A 22,918-nucleotide genomic window follows, 5' to 3' on the forward strand; every position below is an offset into this window, starting at 1 on the left:
CATGTCCAAGTGATGTTATACAAGATCATTGAGGAGGACCACCCCAGCCCTGCTCAAAGACAGGCGTCATGGGTGTCATGTTCGTTGTGATCGGCTGCGCATACGAGAATGCCTCATATACCTCAGGTGCAATTTCGTAAGACCCGGGGTCGTCCATCGTCATAACGGCGTTTGACATCCCGCCTAGAAAGTAAGTGGGTGGCAGCTGGGGCATGTCGCCCGAGTGTGGGACGTTAAACCCTGTTCCTGGATGCTGGAAGGTGTTGTAGGTTCCTATCATGGGCTGGTTTTCAGGGCCGGTGGTTTGGGCTTGCGTTGCTATCGATGCTTGTGATTGGTGGTGATGCTGGCCTGGAGAGACGTGGCGGGATTGGTTGCTGCCTATTGACGGGGACTGGCTGTGTTGAGGGCGGTGGATATTTGGATGGCATCGAGGGGGCGATTGCTGATGTTGGGGGTGCTCCTGTTCAGTCCGAGGAATGGGAGCTGGCATAGGTCCATGGATGTTGATTTGGAGTCTTTGGAGCTCCAGAGATATGAGACTGAGTGCTGTAGTGATAACGGGGTTGGCGGCTTTGACTCTCTCAAGGGCGAAAATGCAGAACTTGAGTTTTGCTAGTGTTCCTGGTGCCGCGTACTTCAGGGCTTGGATCTCAAGTAGAAAAATCGATGCCGCTGTATATATGCTGTATGCGAGAGAGAGGACGACGTGGCTATCGCCAAATGTACGGCGATATAGATCAAAGAGAGATAGGATCGATGTTGCCGATGCCATGCACTGTACAAGATGGTTCGAGTCTTGTGCCTCGGGGCGGGCTTTGAGCAGCTCTCGAGAGCAGAGAATTGGTCGATGAAGAAGGATGTTGATAGTATGATATAAACAGCTAGAAAAAAATTGAGTTAGTACAGTGTTCCATTCTACGCAGGATTGAGGACATACTTCAAAATCACGATATGGCTCGGTGGTGAATATGGAGGAAGGTCTACCGCCGCCAATTTCAAATAGTCCGGTAGCTCATTCCACCAGTCGGCCAGATTCTTGGCCTGTTCCTGAACGCAGTCAAAGAACTCCGAGTCCGTACTTCGGCGGATTGGGTCGTATATGTGGATCAGAATCTGGTTCAAGATTTCCGCTAGGCCGCAAATTTTCATGAAACATGACGTCGAATGGGCCTGTGTGGGTGGATAGTGAGCACCGTCGGTAAAGCTCACCCCATGAGGTGTCCATATTTCGATCTCAGCGGTGTCATCAAGAATCATGCGTGGCGGACTAACGCGAGAGTGCTGCATCGTCGGCGCCCGGCCGAAGTACAATGAAACCACCTTATCCCAGAAATAACAACTCCAAAATAGACGATTGCGTATTTCAATATCTTCATCACTAAGATGGGCAGATCCTGAATATTTCCGGCTGTCGATGGATATGCCCAAGTCGTCCAGCAACCGGAAGGCCATGCCACTATAAAGCCAAGCTTGCGTCCGATTTCCACGGCCGCATTCCTGGGCACTAAGAAGGAGTAATGTCTGAATGGTAGGGATGCCTGCATAACCAACTTTGAGCGAGTCGAATACCCCAGTCAATGCGCGATGGGAGAATTGTGCACCGCCGTCATAGGAGTCCAGAAGCGGACCAACCTGAGGTTCCGCTTTGCACCAGCGTACCGAGTGAGAAAGAATGGCGTTTAACAAGACGTCCGAGTAATAAGCCCCATTGATTTTCATGTCACCTGTATTGGGGAAGCTTAGTGTCACAGACTGTCTATAATGGCAAGGTTGAACATACGTGTAAATGAAGGACGGTAGACGAAATTCCACAGCGGCTGAATCCAGCACCAGTGCGAGTCAAGAAGATACTGGAAAGGCTCCTGCGGATGTGTATTAGAATACGCGTCGTAACATTCAAACAATCCAATCCACCAGGGTCCATACCGGCATGGCAGCCATTTGCTCGAACGCCCTTTCCCGCCATGCGTTATTGATGAGTCGCTCTTTGCGACCCTCCAATTCCTGCGCATAATACGAAGTCGACGCCGTTTCACTCACAACCCCACCAGGCAACTGGAACAAACTGGTCGGCCCGTGAAATGAGACTCGACCGTCATTTTCCACATTGAGACCATCAAACGCCCGGGTGAGGTCTTCAGTATCAGGATCGGTCTTTATCTTCGGCCCACTCGAGCTAGACTCAGCCGACGATGGCGATCTTGTCTTCCGTACCTCTTCCCCCTCACGGCACTTCGATAAAGCATCCTCCAACTGCGCAACACGCGCCTCAAGCTGCTTGGTGTACGATAAAGTCGGGGCTCTTTTGTGGGTGGAAGTAGTATCAGCGACTGTGATAATAGAATAGCGTGAAGAGAGAGATCGACTCACAAGCTATACACACACTGCTCACTGCGTGCGGCGCATCGCGAACACGACGGACTAGCGCCGTTACATTTGACCTGGCGAGTAGTTAGCTCGGAAATCTCGGGTTTCGTCCGAGGGGATCCGCATGCACCTTGCGTTTACGACAGGACTCGCACGAGAAGGCACTCTTCCGGGGGAGACTAGTCTTGGGAGGCTCGGCCATTCCAAGTTTCACCTTTTCAAGGTCCCAATTCGTCGAGATAGATCCCCCCAAAAGTGTCAAAATGAACGGAAAAAAGGGAAAAAAGATAAAAATAGGAGAGAAGATTTTTGGCCCCTACGTGGGGCGCGGGGATTAAGCCTTATGAGATGAAAAAGCATTGACGTCGAATCAGCTTGAGCTCAAGTTGGAGCAGGGCGAAGACTTTCATTGGTGGGGGGATTTGGAGAGATTTGGGACCTCGGGAGTGAATCGAGGCCCCACTGGAGGTTATCTCTATAGGGTATCGAGGCTGTACATATCGCAAGGCAATTACTCCGTAGATATGCTTCAAATGCTATTTGCATGGTATTCAATTGTGTACACGATTCATAGATCCCTTATTTCTTCCCTTTCTTGATACCCGGGCCCTTGCCCTTACCCTTACCCTTCTTGGGGTTCTTGGCTGATTCCGCATCACCCTTACCCTTCTTCCATCCGATATTACCGTCGTGTCTCATCTGTGCATCATCAAGACGCTTCTTGTCCTTGTTGCTAAGTTTGACGTTGCTCTTCTTGGTATTGGGACCGTTCAACTCAACGGCGCCCAGCTTGCGAGCAACCTTCTTGTCCTTCTCGGTCTCGAACCACGTCCGCTTCGGCCGTGACATGATCTCGTTGCCGTGCTTCATAAGATTCTCGCCCTTGGTGAATTGCATCTCGGCTTGAGAGAACTGTTTCTCGGTCTTCTCCTCTTGCAAGACCTCAGCGACCTCATCAGCCATGTCTTCGGCCTTTTGTGCCCAGCTGTCTGCAACGGCTTGCTCGACCACACGACTGACGATCTTGGCGCCTTGGGCTTTACCTGCGCGGACAGCAAGCTTGACGATCTTGCGGTCGGGCTCAGCAGCAATCGTGCAAGCACGACCGGAGCGGCCGGCACGGGCTGTACGTCCAACACGATGCAGGTAGATCTCGTGACTCTGGGGAGCCTCGTAGTTAATGACGGTCTCGACACCCTTGATATCCAGACCACGAGACGCAACGTCGGTGGCGAGAAGGAAGGCAACTTTGCCATCTCGGAAGTTTTCGACGGATTTGATACGCTGTATGGGAAGTGAGTGTTTGTTTAAAAAGATCAATTGTTGTTTAACACACCTGTTCTTGGCTCAGACTACCGTGTAGCTCTGCTGCCTTCAACCCCAGTAGGCCGAAAATGATGCGAACGCGGTGAGCTTCCTTTTTCTGTCGGAAGAAGATAATAACGCGCTTTGTGTAGGCTTCTTTGCACAGGTGCAGAAGGTAACCGAGACGCTTGTCCTCCCGTCCGGGGCGGAGACGCACGAACTCTTGAATAAGAGTGGATACAGTGTTCTTCTTGGCATCAACCATCAAGCGCATTGGACGGTTCATACCGACACGAATAAGCTTGTCAATTGAGTCTGTCATAGTCGCAGAGAACAGCATAGTTTGGCGAGATTTGGGAATCGTGGTGAGAATCTCGTTCAACTCATCGGCGAAACCGTCCTCAAGCATACGATCGGCCTCATCAAGAACCAGAATCTCCAGAGTATCGACTGTGAAACTGGGCGAGTTGCGCATATGATCAATGAAGCGACCAGGAGTGGCAATGATAACATCGGGGCGCTTCTTGAGTACATTCTCCTGCTCGCGAAGACTGAAACCACCAACCAATTGACAGAATGTGACATCTGTGAAAGTAGCCAGTTTTACAGAAACGTTGTAACACTGAACAGCCAACTCACGAGTGGGCATCAGGACCACAACGCGACTTGTGGGGACCTTCCGGGGACGGAAGAGAAGACGCTCGAGAATAGGGACAATGAAGGCGGCGGTCTTTCCTGAACCAGTCACGGCACTACCGACAATGTCTTTGCCCAGCAGAGCAACGGGGATCGCCTTGCGCTGGATAGGAGTCGGGTCTGTGAATCCAACAGCGGCGAGACCACGAAGGATGGGCCGGGAAAGATTGAATTCTTGGAAAGTCATCTTGGCCATGTTGGCCTTGGTGTCGACCTTTTCTTCGGGGGCAAAGAACGCTTTACGCTTCTCGGCTTCCTCCTCGTCCACCTCGCTCTCTACATCGGACTCCCGGTCTGAGCCCATATCGTCGGGGTGACCAACGGGTGTGGCGACAGAATCGTTGTCAGATGCAGCATCGTCATCAGAATCCTCATTGTCATCCTTGTCCTCATCGTCCTCTTCTTCTTCATCCCCAGAGCCAGGCTCGGGGCCCTCAGCTTCACTCTCCTCCTCGCCGTCAGCGCCCATACCGAAGGCGTCATCAGCCATGAGCTCATCGTCTTCGAATTCAACAGGCATTTCGTCACCCGATGCAGCCTCATCTTCAGATGCGCTGGCGCTCTCTTCCTTCTCGGCAGTTTTCTTCTTCTGCTTCTTAGCAGCAGCCTCATCTTTCTTGGCCTGCCTTCGTTCAATGATATCGTCAATATCGACGGCCTTCTTGTCGCCGGAGCGCTTCTTCTCGTTGTCATCAATACCCCAGCCATCGAAGCCTTCAGTGACACCATGGTTCGCGATACCGCCAACATCAAACTCGAACTCGGGATTCAAGACGCCGTCGTCTTCCGTTGCATCTGTTACAGCATCATCGTCCTCCTCTTCCGACTCGGGCTCGGGTGCGGGCTCGGCATTCTTCTTGTTCTTCTTGGCGTTTTTCAATTGCTGCTTTTCCAGCTGCTTTTGCTTCTTGTTCTTGGGCTTAACGACTTCGACCTCGCGTTTGCGCTTTTTGTTATCTGCTACTGGCTCATTTTCACCTTCCATATCGTTGTCGTCATCTTCTTCTTCGAATCGAGATTCGTTCTCGTCGTCGGAGAGTGTGAATACGAAATCATCGTCTTTGGCGGAACTCCGCTTCGCCGATTGAGGAGCCATTTTGGAGACTGACACAAATTCAAGTGTATTTCTGGTAACTGAATGTCTTTCACACTCTCCCAAACAATATCAGTATTAAATCCAAGACCCCCGAGCACTGTGCAAGCAACTCAATCTCGCCGAGAGGAAATGGACTAACATGCAAAAAAAAAGTTCCCGGGCGGTGACAAGAAAATTTCGGATGACATAATCGATCCGTTTCGAGATGCCCGCTTGTCACCAGCTCTACGGAGTGCTCCGTGCTTCAATGCTGCTTCGCTGAACATAACATTCTATTTCAACGTTGTTTTTAAGAAAGAATTCACATTATCATGCATTTTCAATTAGTTACCCACTTACGTAGGCATTCTTCCTCCGCGTAATATCCCCCGTATGCCCATTCAAGACATCATCTTCTTTTTCTGGTGAGACATCCTGGACATAGACAGGCCGGCTGTTTGTCATAATAGTCTCATTAAGCTTTCAACGTTTTTTCCTTCTAGGCCGTCGTTCTCTCCCACCCGTCGGATTTTCTGAAAATGATGTCCACCCATTGTCTCCGCACCATCCATTCAAAGGCTCATCAGAGGTAGTTGAGTATCGCAGACCGGGTACCACTCCCCTGGGGCTGGGCTTGAGCCTGGAATCGGCCCTTGACCCCATCGCTCGATTGTTGGGTCTTAATGGGGCGAGCCACGTATCGAAGGTCATAACTATGAACGTGCGTCAGCAAATACAATCCAAGAGGAAAGGAAAGTGAACAGAAAAGCTAAGGTTTACCTCTTGCCACTCTTTACCCTCGCATTTTCGAAAACACACTGTTCCGTAAAGCCAAAGTCCCTCTCCAACCACTTCTTGATCCAGGTATTCTTCTCCTGGGTCTCCGGGGATGTTGCAATGGCGCAAACTATTGATCTGAGAGGACGGCCATAGCCTGCACCATACTGCACTGTACCAGTTTGGTCAAACTCATAATTCTTGCTTGGTCCAGAGGTCACAACAAAACAGGAGAGGACCATATCGACAAGTGCCCATCCAATGTGCTGCTTCTTGCTGCCCTCTTGGACGAAGACATGCAGCTCACCCATGTGCTTGTCAGCGCTCTTGCCATGCCGATGGAATTCGACATAGGCATAGCCAACCACAGGGTCGATCTGGTTACGACACAAGCGCTCCGGTGGACGTCGGGCAGCGACGACAAAGGGGAAGTGGTTTTCTCGGCAAAAATGAAGAAGATCACCAATGTCATTCACCTCCATGAATCGGGTTTCACTGCTCAAAGCTGAGTTTTGTGCATACCAGTTCATGATCTCAACGATAGATGAAGCATCACACTGTTCCGCAGGACGTAGATAGATGCCGGGTGGAACAACTTTAGAATCCGGTGGTAATTCTAGCCAAGCACGGTAGGCCGCTGTGCGACGCAGGTGCTCTTGTTGTTCCTGTTCCTTCTTCTTTCGTCTTTTGTTGATCTTCCCCAGGTTGTATACGTAGCCTTCGGTTGTCTCGTGCCAATGTAGGCGTGTTAGCTCGTCTTTCATGTTCCTAGGGGTGGGAATATGCTTGGTGTCAGGCAAAAACATGGAAGACAGTCCATCGGGCATCGCTGTTCCGTCAAAGAAGGCAACATGATAGATGTCGACTTGGCGTCCTGCCGGAAGCTGATCCCACCAGCTACGAAACTGTTTTCTGACAGTTGTGTTGGGAAGTTCAAACGATGAAATTCGGTGTTTGAGCTCGTTCCACAGATCCTCTAATTCTCGGATGTCCAAAGTCCAGTCATCAAGAAGAGATCTCTCAGGTTCGTAAACAGTGTTGTGGTATTCCGATTTGAACGCGAGGATGCCATTTTGGACACTTGGGAAAATACGGCGAGATTTTGCGTATGCCTTTGCTTCAATTTGGTGTTGGGCATCCCACTGGGTCCGAAAATCCACGTTGTTGGACCGTTTGATCCTCTTTCTGATTTCTTCATTTTCATCGTCAGGAAGGTAGTCAGGTGGGTCAGATGTTGCCCATGGCTCAGGTTCCTCAACGCCTTCGACAGTCCTGGGTTTTGCGAGCAACTCATAGACACTGCTGCCCAGATCAACCCCAGGTCCATCCCTCGCTGCAGGAAGCATCTCAGGGCAAGAGTGACCCTCGTTTTCCATGCCAAGCAAAGGCTGCTGTGGGGGCATTTTTCCTCTCCTCTGTTTGTCGAACTGTTTGGTCAAATCCCAAGTTTGTGTCCAGCTCAGATTCTCTATGCTCTGAATCAGCTTGTTTCTTTCCATCTCGTTCATGGATTCGAAAGCATGAAGCATGGCTGAAACTGAACTAGAGCCATTAGGGACTACCGTCGATATTGGCTTGTTGAACTTGTTAGGCGGCTTTCGATAGGCGGCATTCCTGCCACGAAATGGCATAGACCGCTCAGTTTCTTCTGCCATTGAGATTTGACCAAGGTCACAAGGAATTGAATTGGGGTTTCTGGTAGATATTCTCAAGTCAGCTGCGATTTTCGAACATCACTGCCACGATGCTTCTTTCGCCTGTTTCGGGGCACCCTCTCGCTTTTATTCACTGAAATGTGGCGTCGACGAACGAGGAAGCAGTTGCAAAATTCTGTGAATCCACTAATGGTACAAGCATACCTAAAGGATAGGAAGTGCTGCAGTAGGTTCCCTGTCAAGACTTGACTGTAGAGCACGTCTGCTACAAAAATATGGACAGGGAAAGTAAAGGAACGAAGTGATGATAGTTTAGGAAGATGAATATGGGAGAGAGGATGAGAGCGGAAAAGGCGAAGATTAAGAGAGGAGGGTGGAGGAGAGAGAGATGATCATAGATGTTGGGGGACTGGGAAACCTCGAGCGTTCTCTGAAATTTGAACTTCAGGTTGCCCTCCCGAGTTCCTGCTTATGCGCCTATTTCCCTATCATCCAAATAAGCAGCTAATCAGTCTTCATTCAAATGCTACTTTGCAGTTGCGAAAGCTGGATTCTGGATATCTGAATAAACGCGTGAAGGTCAAGGAGATGATGTTGATGGGAATGATCCAAAGCTTCGAGGTGACTGCATAACCTCTGGCCTTTCTGTCTGATTTTCTATAGCTTTTTAGAAAATCTTTCAGATTGTCTTTTGGACGTGTGTAGAGGCGGTAAAAAAGCGACTTTTCTATGGGGATGACGTTAAAGCCTTGATTTGGAGCCCTCAACGTTGCAACTGATCGAAGCTATGACCTCGAGTCCAATACAGTGCCATTGGGAAATTCCAGCTATCAGAATAATTGCGGAACATATAATAATATGGCGTTCAGATGGACGTATTTGAAAAGAAAGTCATGTTCTAGTAACGGAGAGAAATCTTATATCCCCATCTGGAACCTGGCAGCATTTTCCCCTTTGCATCTCCCCTCCAAAAAAACACCAAGCAGGAAATTTTCGCAATCATGTTGTCGATTCTTCGAAAAGCCCGTTTAAAAGATAAAGAAATGCGTATATTGATGCTGTATGGACTTTGGCTGGTTGTTCAGGTCGAGAGGCTAATGATCCCAGGGGCCTTGATAATGCAGGCAAGACGACCATCGTCAAGCGAATTATGAAGGAGGATGTCACGACAGTCAGCCCGACTCTAGGATTCATCATCAAGACAATTGATTTTACGGGGTATCTCTCCTTACTTAGTTAAGATTGAGCACTGCTAATTCGGCGCAGATACAAACTCAACATCTGTGAGCCGACCCAGGTCTTTAGTGGGACCCATATTGACAGTACTAGGGGATGTTGGAGGACAAAAAACACTTCGATCCTACTGGAAAAACTATTTTGAAAAGACTGACACGCTAGTCTGGGTTGTCGATGCCACAGATCGACTCCGGGTTGACGACTGTCGACAGGAGCTCTCCGGTCTGCTTCTTGAAGAGGTACGGATGACGTCCCCACCCGCAATCCGCAAATTCTCGAAAGCGTCAACTGAACTCATTCCACCAGCGCCTTACGGGAGCAAGTCTGCTGGTATTTTTGAATAAGACAGATGTGGAACATTGCATGAGTGAGCGGGAGATTCGAGAAGTAGGTCTAAGCTCCTTGGAATTCGGGCTGTTTGCTGGACTTGGCTCATATTTCTGCAGCGTCTTGACTTGGATTCAATCAAGACACACAAGTGGACTATCTTGCCATGTAGTGCAATGACAGGCACGAATCTGAATGAAGGTCTAGAATGGGTGGTGCAAGATGCCAAGGACCGACTGTTCCTTTACTAGTGAACTCAGGGGAATCCGGCCTGTGTTTTCTCTTGCTATCCATGCTTACCAGATATCTAATTTGCCAAGTTTTCCTACTCTGATTAAATCTTAGAATGATCTCTTCATCCGGTTAAGCTGTGTTGTCTTACCCGCCATATCTCAACTAACACGCCGTTGTCTTCTCCATATCATCGAAGCGGTGTATGTTTGTACGTACCTTTTACAGTTGTGTTGACATATTACAAAGGACATAGTAAGTGTTCAAGTGGCAAAGAAACCACACTCTTCAAATTCGATCGGAATGAGTAGCATATTAAGAAGAGTAACGTGTGTTTCATTTCATCTCTGAATAGCGTACAATCTAGCAAATGCAAGGCACAACCTGATATATCCAAGTGCACTACGGAGTAGTTTGGTCACATATGACCCAACCATATGTTCACCGTAACCCTTTTAGCCCCTGAAAATGAGAGAAAACCAAGGGAAACCCAGAAGAAGCCGAAAGAGCGAGTAAAAGCCATGGAACGGAGAGGAAAACTGCGGGTCCCATCCACCTAATGGGCTAGGTAAACAAACCTCTGAACTCTTGTGTGTGATTGCATTTTGTATAAATCTCTCTATGTCTACATTGTAGGGAAATAATCTTACTATAGTTAAATAATAGATGGACTGAAAAAGAAACAAGTAGGAAAAAAAGTGATGTGTGAGCCACTGCATTTGTTAATCATTGCCAGTCCCGATTTAATTTAAACAGGGCAGGGCGGAGAACACAGCCTCTTTCCACTCTACAACTCTTTCCCCCTCATTTTGTCTCATTCTAGGAGGCGTGCATGAACGCCAGGAGTCCTAGATCATGGCTGTCCCTAACGAGAGTTCTGAGGATGTCAACGACTTCCTGCAGCGCATTCGAGAACTAGGCGAGCGCCGTGACAAGGAAGACGACGAACGCACCAAGAAACTAGAGGAGGAGATCCTGCAGGGGCGGAAGGAAAGGCAAGCCCGAAGAGCCGGTACATACGCCTTCTTCCCTTTGATGCAGGCTATGTTTGCATAGTCACAGCATTACTACAGGTCGATAATGTGCTGATATCCAAATGACTCAAAAACAGAGCGTGCACGATCACTAGCCCTTACCGACGATTCACCCTCCATCAATCTCGCACGACTGAGTGCTTCATCTATCAGTACCCGATCGATTGACCCCCCCGAACACCTTGAACCAACACCGCAGACGTCAGAACCTGAGCCCCCGATCCCGAACGCCGTGGATTTGAGTAAAGACATGGAGGCCTCCGACACGGACAAACGACACGGATCGATTTCGGATTTCGGAACGGATTCTCCCTCGCGGATACGGTCACCCTTATCCGGCAGCCGTGCGGGGACTTTGTCATGGCAGCAACGCCCCTCCTCGCGGGATTTCAACATGTCCCCCGCCTCAACATCCCCAACCCGCTCCCCAACTCGCACAAGCCACCTGAGAAATTTGTCTACGGCATCGGATGAGAGTACACTATCTCGACTCCAATTTGGGCTCCCACGGCCCTCGCAGGATGCCTCTGTACTCCCTCCATCACCGGACCGTGGGGCTGAGTTGCTAGCACACAGTGGGAAGGAGGAACAGACGGATAGCCAACCAGATTTGGGTGTGGGGCATCAAGAACCGGAAGTGGGCGAAGAATCAAGTGCTGAACTAGATAAGCTCGAGACAGTAGAAGAGAGATCATCGTCGCCTCCGAGAACCGCTTCTCGAGATAGCAACATGAGCCATCCCTTCTCTGTGTCATCGGTTTCAGCCACTGGGTTGGGGTCGCCAGTGCACCTCTCAGAGACTCAAAAGCTCGAGCCTCGACAGAATGATCCCTCCTTTGAGGAATCTGCGTCGCCCTCTCCAACCCAGCGGCGGACGTCCCCAGAGCGAACGCGGTCGACCTCACCTACCAAGGGCTTGGGAGGCTTTGTTCAAAGTGCTATGATGAGAAGATCAGATAGCATGTCAAAAAGGTGGAGTGCGCAAACTCCGCAGGGGCCTGGGCGGTCAAACTCCATTGTGTCAAATCGCAGCAGTGTGGCAGGTCCAAGTTTGAGTGAATTGGCCCCTCCACCTCTTGGGCGAATTGGACGTGAACCTCCAACTCTCCTGCAGCGACCAGGCTCCAGTCACAGTGAGGCACCCACCGAGACAACCGAACAACCAGTCACACCTGCAGACAAAGAAAGTGTGAATTCTGAAAGCCCAGGAAAATCATTCCGACCTGGTCACTCTCGTTCTGCTAGCTCTGCTACCGCAGAAGGTAGCGACTCTCAAAGTCCTTTTGTCTCGAAAACCATGGATCCTAGGCGCTGGAGCCCCAACAAGGCTTCTTGGTTGGAGAGTGCTCTCAATCGACCAGAGCCACCACGACAAGCCACCAGACCCCCCTCGCAGCCCAACTGGGCCAAAGACCGACAGTCGCGAGGCAGCGTGGATTTGGGACGAGTTAACAATTTCAAAGAAGTCACCCCTCTCGGTTTGATGCGAACACCCCCTCCTGGAACTCAAACCAAACTACCTGGTCTCTCTGCTCCATCGCTTCCTACAAGCCCCACGAAGGATGCCGTCCTTGAATCTCCATTGGGATTCCCTCTGAGGAAAATGGGTGTTTCTGGTCCATCGCTTCCCACGAGTCCCACCAAGGATGCCGTTCCTGACACTCCAGTGGGATTCCCTCTTAAGAAAACTGGTCTGCCTGGTCCGCCAATCCCTGCGAGCCCTGCGAAGGAGACAGTTTCTGAGTCTCCGTCTGGATTCCCTTTCAAAAAGACCAGCGTCTCGAGTTCATCACTTCACAGGAACTCCGTTTCAGATCCCCCCTCGGAATTCCCTTTCAAGAGGCCTGGCACTGCTGATGGGTCAGTCAGCGGAAGCTCTGAAGGCAAGCCCAAAGAAACAGCACCCGAGTCTCCGTCGGGATTCTCTTTCAAAAATTCCACCACTTCGGATTCATCACTCCACAGAAATTCCGTCTCGGAGCCTCCAGCAGAATCCCCAGCCAAGAGACCCAATGTCTCTAGTTCCAGCATTGCCAAGGAGGCCAATCTGGAATCTCCGTCGGACTTCTCATTCAAGAAGCCCCATACTTCTAGTTCCTCGATCCCTGGAACACCTCAAGCCAAATTGAAGGAGATAGTCCCACAATCTTCATCTGTTCTCGGAAGCCCTGACGTCGGACAAATAAAAAGGGAAACCCCAGCTCCTCCATCGCCTGTCGTGGAGGCTCTCAATGTCCTATCAGGCGGTGAGCCCGCGGAGGAACCCAAGTCTGCTTCCCCCGCTGAAATTAAGAACGAATCGCAAGAACCACCGGCATCCGAAGAATCTGAGCCTCAATCTACTCCCACTCGCAGGGCCCCTCCCGACTCGTTAAGCCCCAAACCAAACTTTTCTATCTCTACTTCCTCGCGGGAGCCAATTTCACCCAAGGTGAAGCCACAGTCTCCGGTGCTGGACTTTCGAGCGAACCTACGGAAACGAGAAGTGGTCAAAGACAACGGAGATAATAAAGAACCAGAGTTTAAAAATGTATTTGGGCGCCTCAAAAAGACTGAAACTCGCAACTACGTCGCCCCCGATGAGCTCAAGGGCAAGATCCTACGAGGCAAAGCTGCTTTGAACAACACTGGCGGACCAAAGAAGACTGAGCGAGTCGACGAATTTAGAAAGAGCCTTGTGTCACGCAAAGAGGAAATGAAGGCTGGCGGAGGCTCCATCAGACGGAATACCGCTGGAGAGCATGATGCGCCGCCAAAACCAACAGAGGTCGTGCCAGAAGCAATTGCTATGCGACAAAATATGACACGAGCAAATAGCATCAAGCAGACACCTGTAGATGGGACGATTTTGCCCGCTAAACGCTTTAGTTCTCGAGCTTCGCAGGACAGACCATCTTTGTCGTCCCCGACTTCATCTTTTAGAGGCTCCATTACATCGCGAGCTTCTCACGAAACGCAACCATTTTCGCCATCGCCTGCCAATGATGAGCCGGGCTGGCCCCTGAAAGATAATGGTTCTTGGCGAGCATCTCAAGAATCACAGCCATTGTCACCGTTTCCTGCCGATGACCCCATTGACGAGGAGCTAGATAAGGCAATCCCAGCGGCGAACGACTACAAGCAAATTTCCGGGGTGGTCTCTTCAACGAACGAGGAGGAAACCCGCGAAACTGTGACGCCAATTGAGCCCAGCATAGTGAAGATGCAGGAGCCTTCAGTCAAGACACTCCGCCCAGTTCGTCAATGGCCACCGGCGCCTGTCGCAGAGGCTACTGTGACTCCAAGTTTGGCAGCTAAAAGCAAGTTGGCGGGCCGAATCAACCCTGCGCTAGCTGGCCTACTTTCTCGTGGCGCGCCTGTCGGTGACGGACCGAAGAAGCAGCTGTCAACACCCGCCCCAGCGCAGAATGACCCTGCTTCGCCATCTGCGCCTCTCACCCATATCACAAAGGGCCGTGCTAGAGGCCCGAAGAGACGACTTCCCCAGACAACTGATGTCTCAACCCCATCCGCTCGGGATGACACTAAGGAGGTTGGTGCCATTTCATGCTCTGAAGCCACCCCGTCCCAGACAACTGATGTCTCAACCCCGTCCACTCGGGATGACACTAAGGAGGTTGGTGCCATTTCATGCTCTGAAGCCACCCCGTCCCAGACTCCTACAATCCCCATTGAATTCTTGGACATCGATTCGGAGAAGCCGTCGCAACCTGATGAAAACCCAGTTCCTGACATCAAAAAATCCTGTTCAGACAGCCCAGTCACCGAGCAACTTCCGGAAGTGAACACTCCTCCCCAAGATACCCTCGAACGCGATACGACCCAAAGCGGATTCCCCCAAGCACTTCAAACACATTCCACAACAACGGATTTCGATATCGTTCCCTCTGCCAATATCGAGGCGACACCCAGGGGCCCCGAAAGCCCTGGAGAGGTGAGTTCATCAAGCGGGCCACCTGTCCCGCCGAAGTCCGATCCTCCCACGCCCCCCTTGCCTGTGCCGCCAAAGCCACCTCATTGGGGCCAGCAAAACCGGTTTGCATCCTCATCGCCGTCCCCTCTCCGAACAAGTCATAAAGAAAACCAAATGGACTCACCTTTGAGTCAGCAGAAGAGCATCCCCGGTGTGATCATTGAGTCAGCACGCAGTTCCGTCTCACGGCCCATGAGCTATCCCTCCCCGCCGGTACCCCCTAAAGACGGTGATGTTATGCTTCCCAAACCAACGGATCCGCGCAGACTTTCAAGAAAGATGTCTGCCCCATCACTGGTTGTACAGGGTGGAGAGGCACGTGATGTGATTGCGGGCTTCTTTAAGACATTTCCCAACGCTCGAAACCGGATGGACATTGATCCCCAGCTGATGTTGATGCGTAAGCCGGACGATGTAAAGATCAGGACCGTCAAGCGACAGATTTGGGAGCTCACAGGTGACGGGAGGCGCCAGGAACTTCCTTCCCACCAGGAGTACATCCTGTACCAGGGTAGCATGTATCTTTGCGTGCACACATTCGAGTCCGGACGAGGCAGCACTTCGGAAGTCTACCTGTGGCGTGGAGACGATGTCCCTGAAGCCTCGGTTGAGAATGAGCAACCGTTCGCACGCAAAGTCGTTCGTGATAATAACTCCAAGTTGCAAGTCATTCGGCAAGGCAATGAGCCCACACGGTTCATCCAAGCACTTGGCGGCATTATGATCACGCGTCGGGGATCCAGCTCTCGCCACAACTCATCGGCTCTCTACATGCTTTGCGGCCGGAAACACTTAGGCGAGATGACCTTCGATGAGGTGGACTATTCACTGCGCAATCTCTGCTCTGGTTTCCCTTACGTTGTCTCTGCTCCCTTTGGTAAGCTCTACCTATGGAAGGGCAAAGGCAGTGGCCCCGAAGAAACCGGTGCAGCCAGACTTATCGGCATGGACCTAGGTCTGACCGGGGAGTTTGAAGAAGTCACCGAGGGCGAAGAGCCCGAGGATTTCTTTGATGTCTTCGCAGGCCCCAGGGAGGCCGCGCCGCACATGTGCCAAGATTACTGGCAGCACAAGCCAAAATACAACCACTTCCGCACGCGACTCCTCCGGGTCGACCACGAACTGAGCCCGCCAACTCGTTTCTGGAATATCCGGCGTCCAGGCGCGGGTTCACCAGTGGTCAAGGCCAACGATTGCGTTCACGAAATCGAGCCGTTCTGCTATCGAGACATCACTGAGAAAGATGTGTATGTTCTGGACACTTTCTTTGAGATCTACGTGTGAGTACTACCCCTATCAATGTGCTCTCCACTTGACTGACACTAACTCCCCTCACAGCATTGTCGGCGACCAAGCCTCGCAGAAGTCTGCCGATTTCGCCTCTGCAGTGGTCTTCGCGCACGAATATGGCATTCTTGCCACATCCCTCCAGGATCGACCATTCATCCCCAAAAGTTTCGTGGCCCTCGGAGGCGTCCCCGACCGCTGCCAAAGCGCGTTCCGCAAATGGAATCCACGTCACCAGCATACGCCTTTCGTGTTCTCTCTGGATGCTGTTATCGAGGCGATTCGATCACCGGAAGAGAATTGAGTGCGATCTTGTGTTTTTTTGGGGGGATTTTGTGGGGGCTTCTACTTTGAATTTGTGCATATTCCGATTTTGTTCACGCTCTACAAGCATTTCGGAGTCCTGCGTATTTGTGTCATATTTGTGCCATAGAGGGAACTGGGGCATCTGGGGAATCTGTAGATTAGGTGAATTTCGCGTTGGAGGGTGTATTTAGGCGATGGTTTTTCAACATTTCAATTTTTCATACCAAAATTGTCTATTTAGTTAGGCTGATCTAGGATTATTTTAGAAACATCCTTTAACAAAAATTAATTAAACCTAAGACCAACCTGATTGATCGGACCATTTAGGGACTTTAGCGTACAGTGCTTTGTACCTATGAAGGCTCATGGACGGGAACGGAGTGACGGGGCGGAGATGAAAAAAAAAAAAAAAAAAAAAAAAAAAACGTCCGATCTGGGATATCTCCATTCTCGATCTTTCGATTGGGATTTGTAAATTTTTTCCTTTCTTACATTTTACATACATACTCTCTCTGATGGCTATGTGAATAGTTGAGTCATGGACCCTTCCATCCTTCGCGAGCTCTCGAAGCTCGACCCCGCGGTACCGTTCCGCTCATCGACCGATCATTTACATCACACATGGGCCAAGACATTCTTCTCGCGCCCAGAGTTGTACATTCGTCCACAAACTATTCCAGAGATCCAACAGCTGGTGACTCTTGCCCGTCGCTGTCGTCGTCGTATCGTAACAGTCGGTAGCGGCCACTCGCCCTCCGATTTGACCTGCACCTCGTCCTGGCTCGTCAACCTCGATGACTTCAATCGCATCCTCCACGTTGACCCGTCAACTGGCTCGGTAACCGTCGAAGCAGGCATCCGATTGCACGCACTTGGCGCACAACTGGCGAAACACGGCCTAACACTCGAGAACCTGGGCAGCATTGACAGCCAGTCCATAGCAGGCGTCATCGCCACCGGCACCCACGGTAGCTCCCTCCGCCACGGCCTGGTGTCAGAATGCATCGACTCACTCGGCCTGGTACTCGCCAACGGCCAGCTAGTCCGCTGCAGTCCGACAAACAACCCGGATCTGTTCCGCGCGGGGCTGGTGTCGCTCGGAGCGCTCGGAATCGTCGTCGAGGTCACCTTCAAAGCGGCGCCCACGTTCAATATCGCCTGGCGCCAGGAGCGATATTCGCTACCGCGCGTGCTGGACGAATGGTCTACAGGTCTATGGACCTCGCATGAGTTTGTGCGCGTTTGGTGGCTGCCTTATGAGAAAGGCGCTATTGTCTGGCGGGCTGATAAAACCGACCTTCCGCTGCGCGCTCCTCCGAAAAACTTCTACGGCGACTCGTTAGGCTACCACATCTACCATAATCTTCTCGCGCTGTCTTCGTATATCCCGCGTATCCTGCCCTGGGTCGAATGGTTCGTCTTCGGTATGCAGTACGGCTTCCGGGCTGGGTCGACTATCACCGAGGCTGTTGAACCCGCACGCGAGGGATTGTTAATGAACTGCCTGTATTCGCAGTTCGTTAACGAATGGGCTCTTCCGCTGGAAAAGGGCCCTGAGGCCATCGGTCGGCTTTCGGCCTGGCTGCACGGCGACACAGAGACCGCGCGCATCCCCTTCTCGCCCAAGGGACTGTACGTACACTGTCCAGTCGAAGTGCGAGTCTCCGATACCTCGCTGAACACCAAGCCCCGCCCCTTCCTCGACCCGACCTGTCGCGACGGCCCGACACTCTACCTCAACGCAACGCTTTATCGTCCATACCTCCGCGACCCGCCATGCAAAGAACGCTACTACGAAGCTTTCGAATGGCTGATGCGGGAGATGGGCGCGAAACCCCACTGGGCGAAGAACTTCCGCACTCTTAGCTCCTCCGAGCTGGGCACTGCGTACGGGTCCGACATGGAATCATGGATGAAAGTGCGTTCAGAGGTCGATGCGGACGGGATGTTCGTGGGCGAATGGCATCGACGTCACCTGCCCCTAGGGCTTGGGCAAAGAAATGAGGAACCTGAAGACAAGAGGCTACCCCTCCTGGAGCGTGAACACGAACGTCGCAGGGTGGACATAAGGGGCGTTGGAGATGGTGTCGAATGGGTAGGAGATCGCCGATGGCTGGTTGAGGGTCAGGCTCAGCGACACTCCTTTGATGAGCTGGATCTGGAGAAGAGCGCGTACCCTTTACCGTCTGATCACTTGCCTAGTCCGTCTGAGACGGCGACCAGCGAGGAGAGCTTTGATTTGCTTGCCAGGGGTGAAGCGAGCATCTTGCTCCCCGATGGACCGGGGGCATGAGAGGGGAGAGACCAGGCTCCCGTCGAAAGCAAACAATGTCTTGTTTTCGGGTGCGAGAGTCCTGGTTCTTCCGTTGCGGTTGCATCTGCTGATCTTTCGGTGACTGTTCTGACTGGTCCACTGGAGGGCTGTGTTGATTCTTATTGACTCTCGGGGTCAATTTGTGGATTTCTCGCACCATTCTCGTTTTCGTTTTCTTCTTTTTTTGAGAGTTCCAAGAAATTTGGGGGTTGATGGTTAATATCATTGGGTTGGCAAATCTGACATCCGAGGATGTTCAGGCTTCAATCTCTTGACGCCAACTGTCCCCCCCCCAAATGAGGGCTTATAGATCTCCTTCCTACACGGAGTAGACCGCTCTGACAATGCAGATTGCATTTTCCCCTGCTTTTACCCTTGTCCTTTGTTTTGCTTTTTCCCACCCCCCATTTTTTTTTTCCATTTGCCAAGGTCAATGCCGAGAAATCTCATGGCCTCGTGGTCTCTAGGCACTTGAAATGTGAATCTGTCGGTGAACTAGTGGATTGCATGTTCGATACAGGTGCTCGTACCAAGCCCTTTCCCTCCATCGGGCGAGGTTCGTAAATCTGCTTTTTCTTGCTTTTGAAAAGATGCATATTGCACTCAATAGTCCATAGTCCATTCCATTCCTGTGCACATCGTGGCTAGCTTCTACAGGGAATCGTTCATCTTTTGTTTCTGTAAATTCGGGGAAAAAGAATCACACTGTGTCCATGTCTCTGGCATTGTCTCTTAACCCTTGTTCCTTGTTCCCTGTTGCAGCTGAAAGACCTTGAGATGGTCCTTGTACGGAGTACTCGACAAACCAACCTCGAGGCATGGTACAGGTCCCCATACAGGTCCATGGATCCGATTGCATTTCACAGTCTAGACAACTTGGGGGCACCCCCGGAATTCAGAATTGCTGTTCTGTTCGGATGATCTCGTGCGGGATGGGAAGGGAAGAGAGAAGAACAGTCAAGTTTACTCCGTTGATTAGTGATACACTGTCTGGTTATTGCAGCTCGAGCTGAGCACTGTGCTGCCTGGTAGGTAACCTTAGCATACACATCTCACACATATGCTGCCACACACCGTACAAAAGGCAGATTGATCAATGCAAAGATCTAGCCTAGACACCTGTTTGAATTGGGACTGCTTCTTTGGGGGACCTGATCATTGCACATTGGATCTGTTTCTGTGCGAGAATGCAGGCAGTACCAGGGTCAAACTGTACGAAAAAGATAGAGGAGTCCGTTAGGTATAAAGAGAGATAGGAGACGAACCGTCATAGGATCAATAGGGTAATATCATCCACCGCATCAGACAGAAAGTCGGATTCAATGATCCGCCTCTTTTTTATTTTGGACTCCGTTAACTCTTCCTCTTCTGTTACCAGAGGCAGAGAGAGAGAGAGAGAGAGAGAGAGAGAGAGAGAGAGAGAGAGAGAGAGAGAGAGAGAGAGAGAGAGAGCCACCTGACAGTTGAACTGTCTACATCTTCTGGCATATCACGTTGTAACACGTTTCGGTGCAGCTAGCCAGGATATGTCCTGTTTTATTAAACTCGCTTTGACCTCAGAGCTGCAGATTCGAGAAAGAGAAAAAAAAAAGGATTGGACCTCATCTCATCCCACTCGGAATGGGTCTTTCCCAATCTTCAGGTACGTTCTCTCTGACGTGCAGTGTCAGCACGCGAGGGGAAAATCGGGTGACAAGGGGTGACCTCCGGACTTGATCGATGTTTTTCTGCCCAATTCCTACGATCGTTCAAAGTCACGGATTCACGGCTCAAAGTCATTGTACTGATCTCTAGGTACCTCAACAGTCCCCTAAGGGCCTACATCAGGTCTCATCACCCTTGAATGCTTTGGACAGTCTTTCCACGTCATGGAGGGCTTCTCTGCTGATGCGGGAGACAACTTCTCGTTGACAATTATCATGCGTTTAGCCCTGGCGGCTGAAAGTCCGTTTCATTATCATCCACCCCACCTGCTCGATTCCTTTCTTTTTCGTCTTTCTTTTTTACGTTGCTGGCCAAAGCTCTCGTTCTTTTTCTCTTCCACTTGAAATCGTGCTCTCTTTTCCGTCTTTCTCCACCCTTCATCCTCTTGCATTGCAATATCTACCTCCCTTGCTTGGGTTCTGGTGGGGTTTCCAATATGATACAATCCACCATGTCGTGGCAGCCAAAGCTTCGCCCCAAGGGCTTCTCGCATAGCATTGATGACTTTGCGGCTGTGGCTTCGTTGTCGGAACTAGAGCATCGGGCCCGGACGGGCGAGGACAAGCGCGACCAACGTGTTTTCCGGGTCAAGCGTAAGCATGTTTTGAAGGCCTGTGATCGCTGTCGCGTGAAGAAGACCAAGGTATGGTCGACTCAAATAGCATGGGGATTGTGATGTGACTAACGCCTCTCAGTGTGATGGGAAACAGCCTTGCAATCGCTGCTCGGTATATAACCACCCTTGCCTATTCCGTGAGAGAAAAGCCACACAGACCAAAGTATACTCTCGAGGGTGAGTGCCGGCATTAACTCTCCAGCCATGCCCCATCCTCAAAGGCTCATAGACAAACCACACACAGATTTGTCGAAATGCTCGAATCTCATCATTCCCTGGTCGTAAAAGCCCTCCAGAAACTCTACAAATTCTGCATCAACAACGAAGGCTTCCCAGGCGATCCCCTCGCCGAAGCCCCAGACGGGCACCCCCTAACACACGCGATCCTCGACCGCCTAGGGCTGATCAAACAAGCCGAAGAAAACGCAGACGAGCCAGACGAAGACTCGGAGGATCTCCGCTACCTACGACTCCTGTCAACATCCACCGAATGTAGCGTCACAGCAGAGCCCTCCCCAGAGCCAACAACGCCGCCAGAGCCCTCCCCAACCATCTCACGCCCACCATACCCAATCCCAACCCCCATATCCATGCCCAGCCGCACGGCCCCCACAAGCTGGCCATGGGATCCCCAGCCCGTCCATCAGACAAGCTACAGCTACCCAGACGCAGGGTACCAGGACCTCATGGCGCTGCAGCAACGCCCGTCCTTAAGTGCGCCAGATATGGGCCCTGATATCGCACCTCATGTTGATCTGTCCTCGGCATCTTCTGGCCTACCGCATCACCCTCAACAGGCGCTCCACGAACTGTCGTTCCCGTACGTGCTGGATGGATGTTGTGATTCCGGAACTTCCCAGCAGGATGTGAAGCCCGTGATTGCGAGGTTACCGCCCGGTCTCATGGCTGAGTCTCATGTGCATTCCCATCATCTTGCTGGGAATCTATCTGCGGAGATGATGGGTGATTTCCATTTCCAGGCACATGACTCGTTTTATTCCGGGTTTACACCGGGCTGGAATTTTCCTTCGGGCTGACTCTGGCTTGGTATGAATGATATCATGGACTGTTTCTCCTGTGTTTGGGAAATCCGTGACCTTCGTTTAGTTGCTTTGTTTTTTTGGGGGGGGGGGGTACAAGCTGTTGAGCAGCTTTCCTTTTCATTTCACTTCTTATCAATATTTCTTCGTGCCATTTCACTTTCTCATTTCTCATCCGAGTCATTTTGAATTCCATTCTTGTCCAGCTCTTCATTTTCAATTTTTTTTTTTTTCATTTTTCCTCTTTCTATACCCCCACGTCTGAATTTGGACTCCTCCGCCGGAGCATTGAGCATGACATCCACGCAGGATTCTAAGATTGGAAGATGTCTGGCACGTTGAGCCCTAATCTTTCCTGACCAGTCGTTTTCTTTTTGACTTCTACTTCTCGGGTTTACACAGGTCTTTCTTTGGATCGTCATCCTTGATCTTGGATTTGAATTTCCTTTCGATTCTGGTAACTAGTTTGAACGATGATCGCCCTATCAATCTAGACACCAGTTCTTATGCCTTTGACTCTAAATTCTTCGAATTCCTAGCGCTCGCATTAGACTTAGGCAGCGATTTGTACGGAAGGGACTGGGAGGGCCACCTACGATGAGATACAGAATTAGCATGGTCTCATCTTACCCTCGTCAGAGAGATCCCAAGGAGGACATTCCCTGGCTTGAAAGGTCATCCATCCTTCCCATCTCGGGTCTTTTTTCCGACGACATCAACCATCATAGTCGTAACAGGTCCTGCGGAACGGCTGAGTACTCTGTGCACTATACAACCCATCCCAGCTGACCTACAACCAACCCGGACGAAACGATGACACAGGAAACCCCGAAACTGCTTCACACCGGATCTAGATCTCGCACCAAGTCATACAGTGGTATCATACATGCACGACCTGACACAGATATCTCCAGCATCAACCTAGGGCAGAGAACAGCCGCCGTATCAGAGGTTTAAATCGGAGATCGTAGA

At 50.9% G+C, this 22,918-nt stretch overlaps 7 protein-coding genes across 7 annotated transcripts; 4 read left to right on the forward strand and 3 right to left on the reverse strand.

Moving 5' to 3' along the window:
• Positions 1 to 25: 25 nt before the first annotated feature.
• On the reverse strand, positions 26 to 2,572 carry Pdw03_4853 (Fungal transcriptional regulatory protein, N-terminal; the record flags this gene model as incomplete). Its single annotated transcript, XM_066100850.1, has 6 exons — positions 26 to 884; positions 941 to 1,727; positions 1,784 to 1,865; positions 1,930 to 2,305; positions 2,374 to 2,444; positions 2,501 to 2,572. The coding sequence occupies 6 exons, from the start codon at positions 2,570 to 2,572 to the stop codon at positions 26 to 28; spliced, it is 2,247 nt and encodes a 748-aa protein (XP_065956250.1).
• A 377-nt stretch (positions 2,573 to 2,949) lies between these two features.
• Pdw03_4854 (RNA helicase, ATP-dependent DEAH box, HrpB type) lies at positions 2,950 to 5,467 on the reverse strand (the record flags this gene model as incomplete). The annotated part of the gene is made up of 2 exons (XM_066100851.1): positions 2,950 to 3,654; positions 3,707 to 5,467. 2 exons carry the CDS (start codon positions 5,465 to 5,467, stop codon positions 2,950 to 2,952), a joined length of 2,466 nt encoding a protein of 821 aa, XP_065956251.1.
• A 562-nt stretch (positions 5,468 to 6,029) lies between these two features.
• Positions 6,030 to 7,878, reverse strand: Pdw03_4855 (Acyl-CoA N-acyltransferase; the record flags this gene model as incomplete). The annotated part of the gene is made up of 2 exons (XM_014675250.2): positions 6,030 to 6,159; positions 6,227 to 7,878. The coding sequence occupies 2 exons, from the start codon at positions 7,876 to 7,878 to the stop codon at positions 6,030 to 6,032; spliced, it is 1,782 nt and encodes a 593-aa protein (XP_014530736.2).
• Positions 7,879 to 8,879: 1,001 nt separating this feature from the next.
• Pdw03_4856 (ADP-ribosylation factor-like protein 2) lies at positions 8,880 to 9,692 on the forward strand (the record flags this gene model as incomplete). Its single annotated transcript, XM_066100852.1, has 6 exons — positions 8,880 to 8,938; positions 8,986 to 9,096; positions 9,145 to 9,161; positions 9,208 to 9,353; positions 9,421 to 9,501; positions 9,561 to 9,692. 6 exons carry the CDS (start codon positions 8,880 to 8,882, stop codon positions 9,690 to 9,692), a joined length of 546 nt encoding a protein of 181 aa, XP_065956252.1.
• Positions 9,693 to 10,527: 835 nt separating this feature from the next.
• On the forward strand, positions 10,528 to 16,270 carry Pdw03_4857 (Gelsolin repeat protein, putative; the record flags this gene model as incomplete). The annotated part of the gene is made up of 4 exons (XM_066100853.1): positions 10,528 to 10,684; positions 10,784 to 15,556; positions 15,635 to 15,959; positions 16,018 to 16,270. The coding sequence occupies 4 exons, from the start codon at positions 10,528 to 10,530 to the stop codon at positions 16,268 to 16,270; spliced, it is 5,508 nt and encodes a 1,835-aa protein (XP_065956253.1).
• A 540-nt stretch (positions 16,271 to 16,810) lies between these two features.
• On the forward strand, positions 16,811 to 18,565 carry Pdw03_4858 (Sugar 1,4-lactone oxidase, putative; the record flags this gene model as incomplete). The annotated part of the gene is made up of 1 exon (XM_014675247.1): positions 16,811 to 18,565. One exon carries the CDS (start codon positions 16,811 to 16,813, stop codon positions 18,563 to 18,565), a length of 1,755 nt encoding a protein of 584 aa, XP_014530733.1.
• Positions 18,566 to 20,741: 2,176 nt separating this feature from the next.
• Positions 20,742 to 21,943, forward strand: Pdw03_4859 (C6 transcription factor, putative; the record flags this gene model as incomplete). Its single annotated transcript, XM_014675246.1, has 3 exons — positions 20,742 to 20,933; positions 20,986 to 21,083; positions 21,151 to 21,943. The coding sequence occupies 3 exons, from the start codon at positions 20,742 to 20,744 to the stop codon at positions 21,941 to 21,943; spliced, it is 1,083 nt and encodes a 360-aa protein (XP_014530732.1).
• Positions 21,944 to 22,918: the final 975 nt, after the last annotated feature.

Source organism: Penicillium digitatum, chromosome 1 (assembly GCF_016767815.1).
Source record: "Penicillium digitatum chromosome 1, complete sequence".
Classification (NCBI taxonomy): Eukaryota; Fungi; Ascomycota; class Eurotiomycetes; order Eurotiales; family Aspergillaceae; genus Penicillium; species Penicillium digitatum.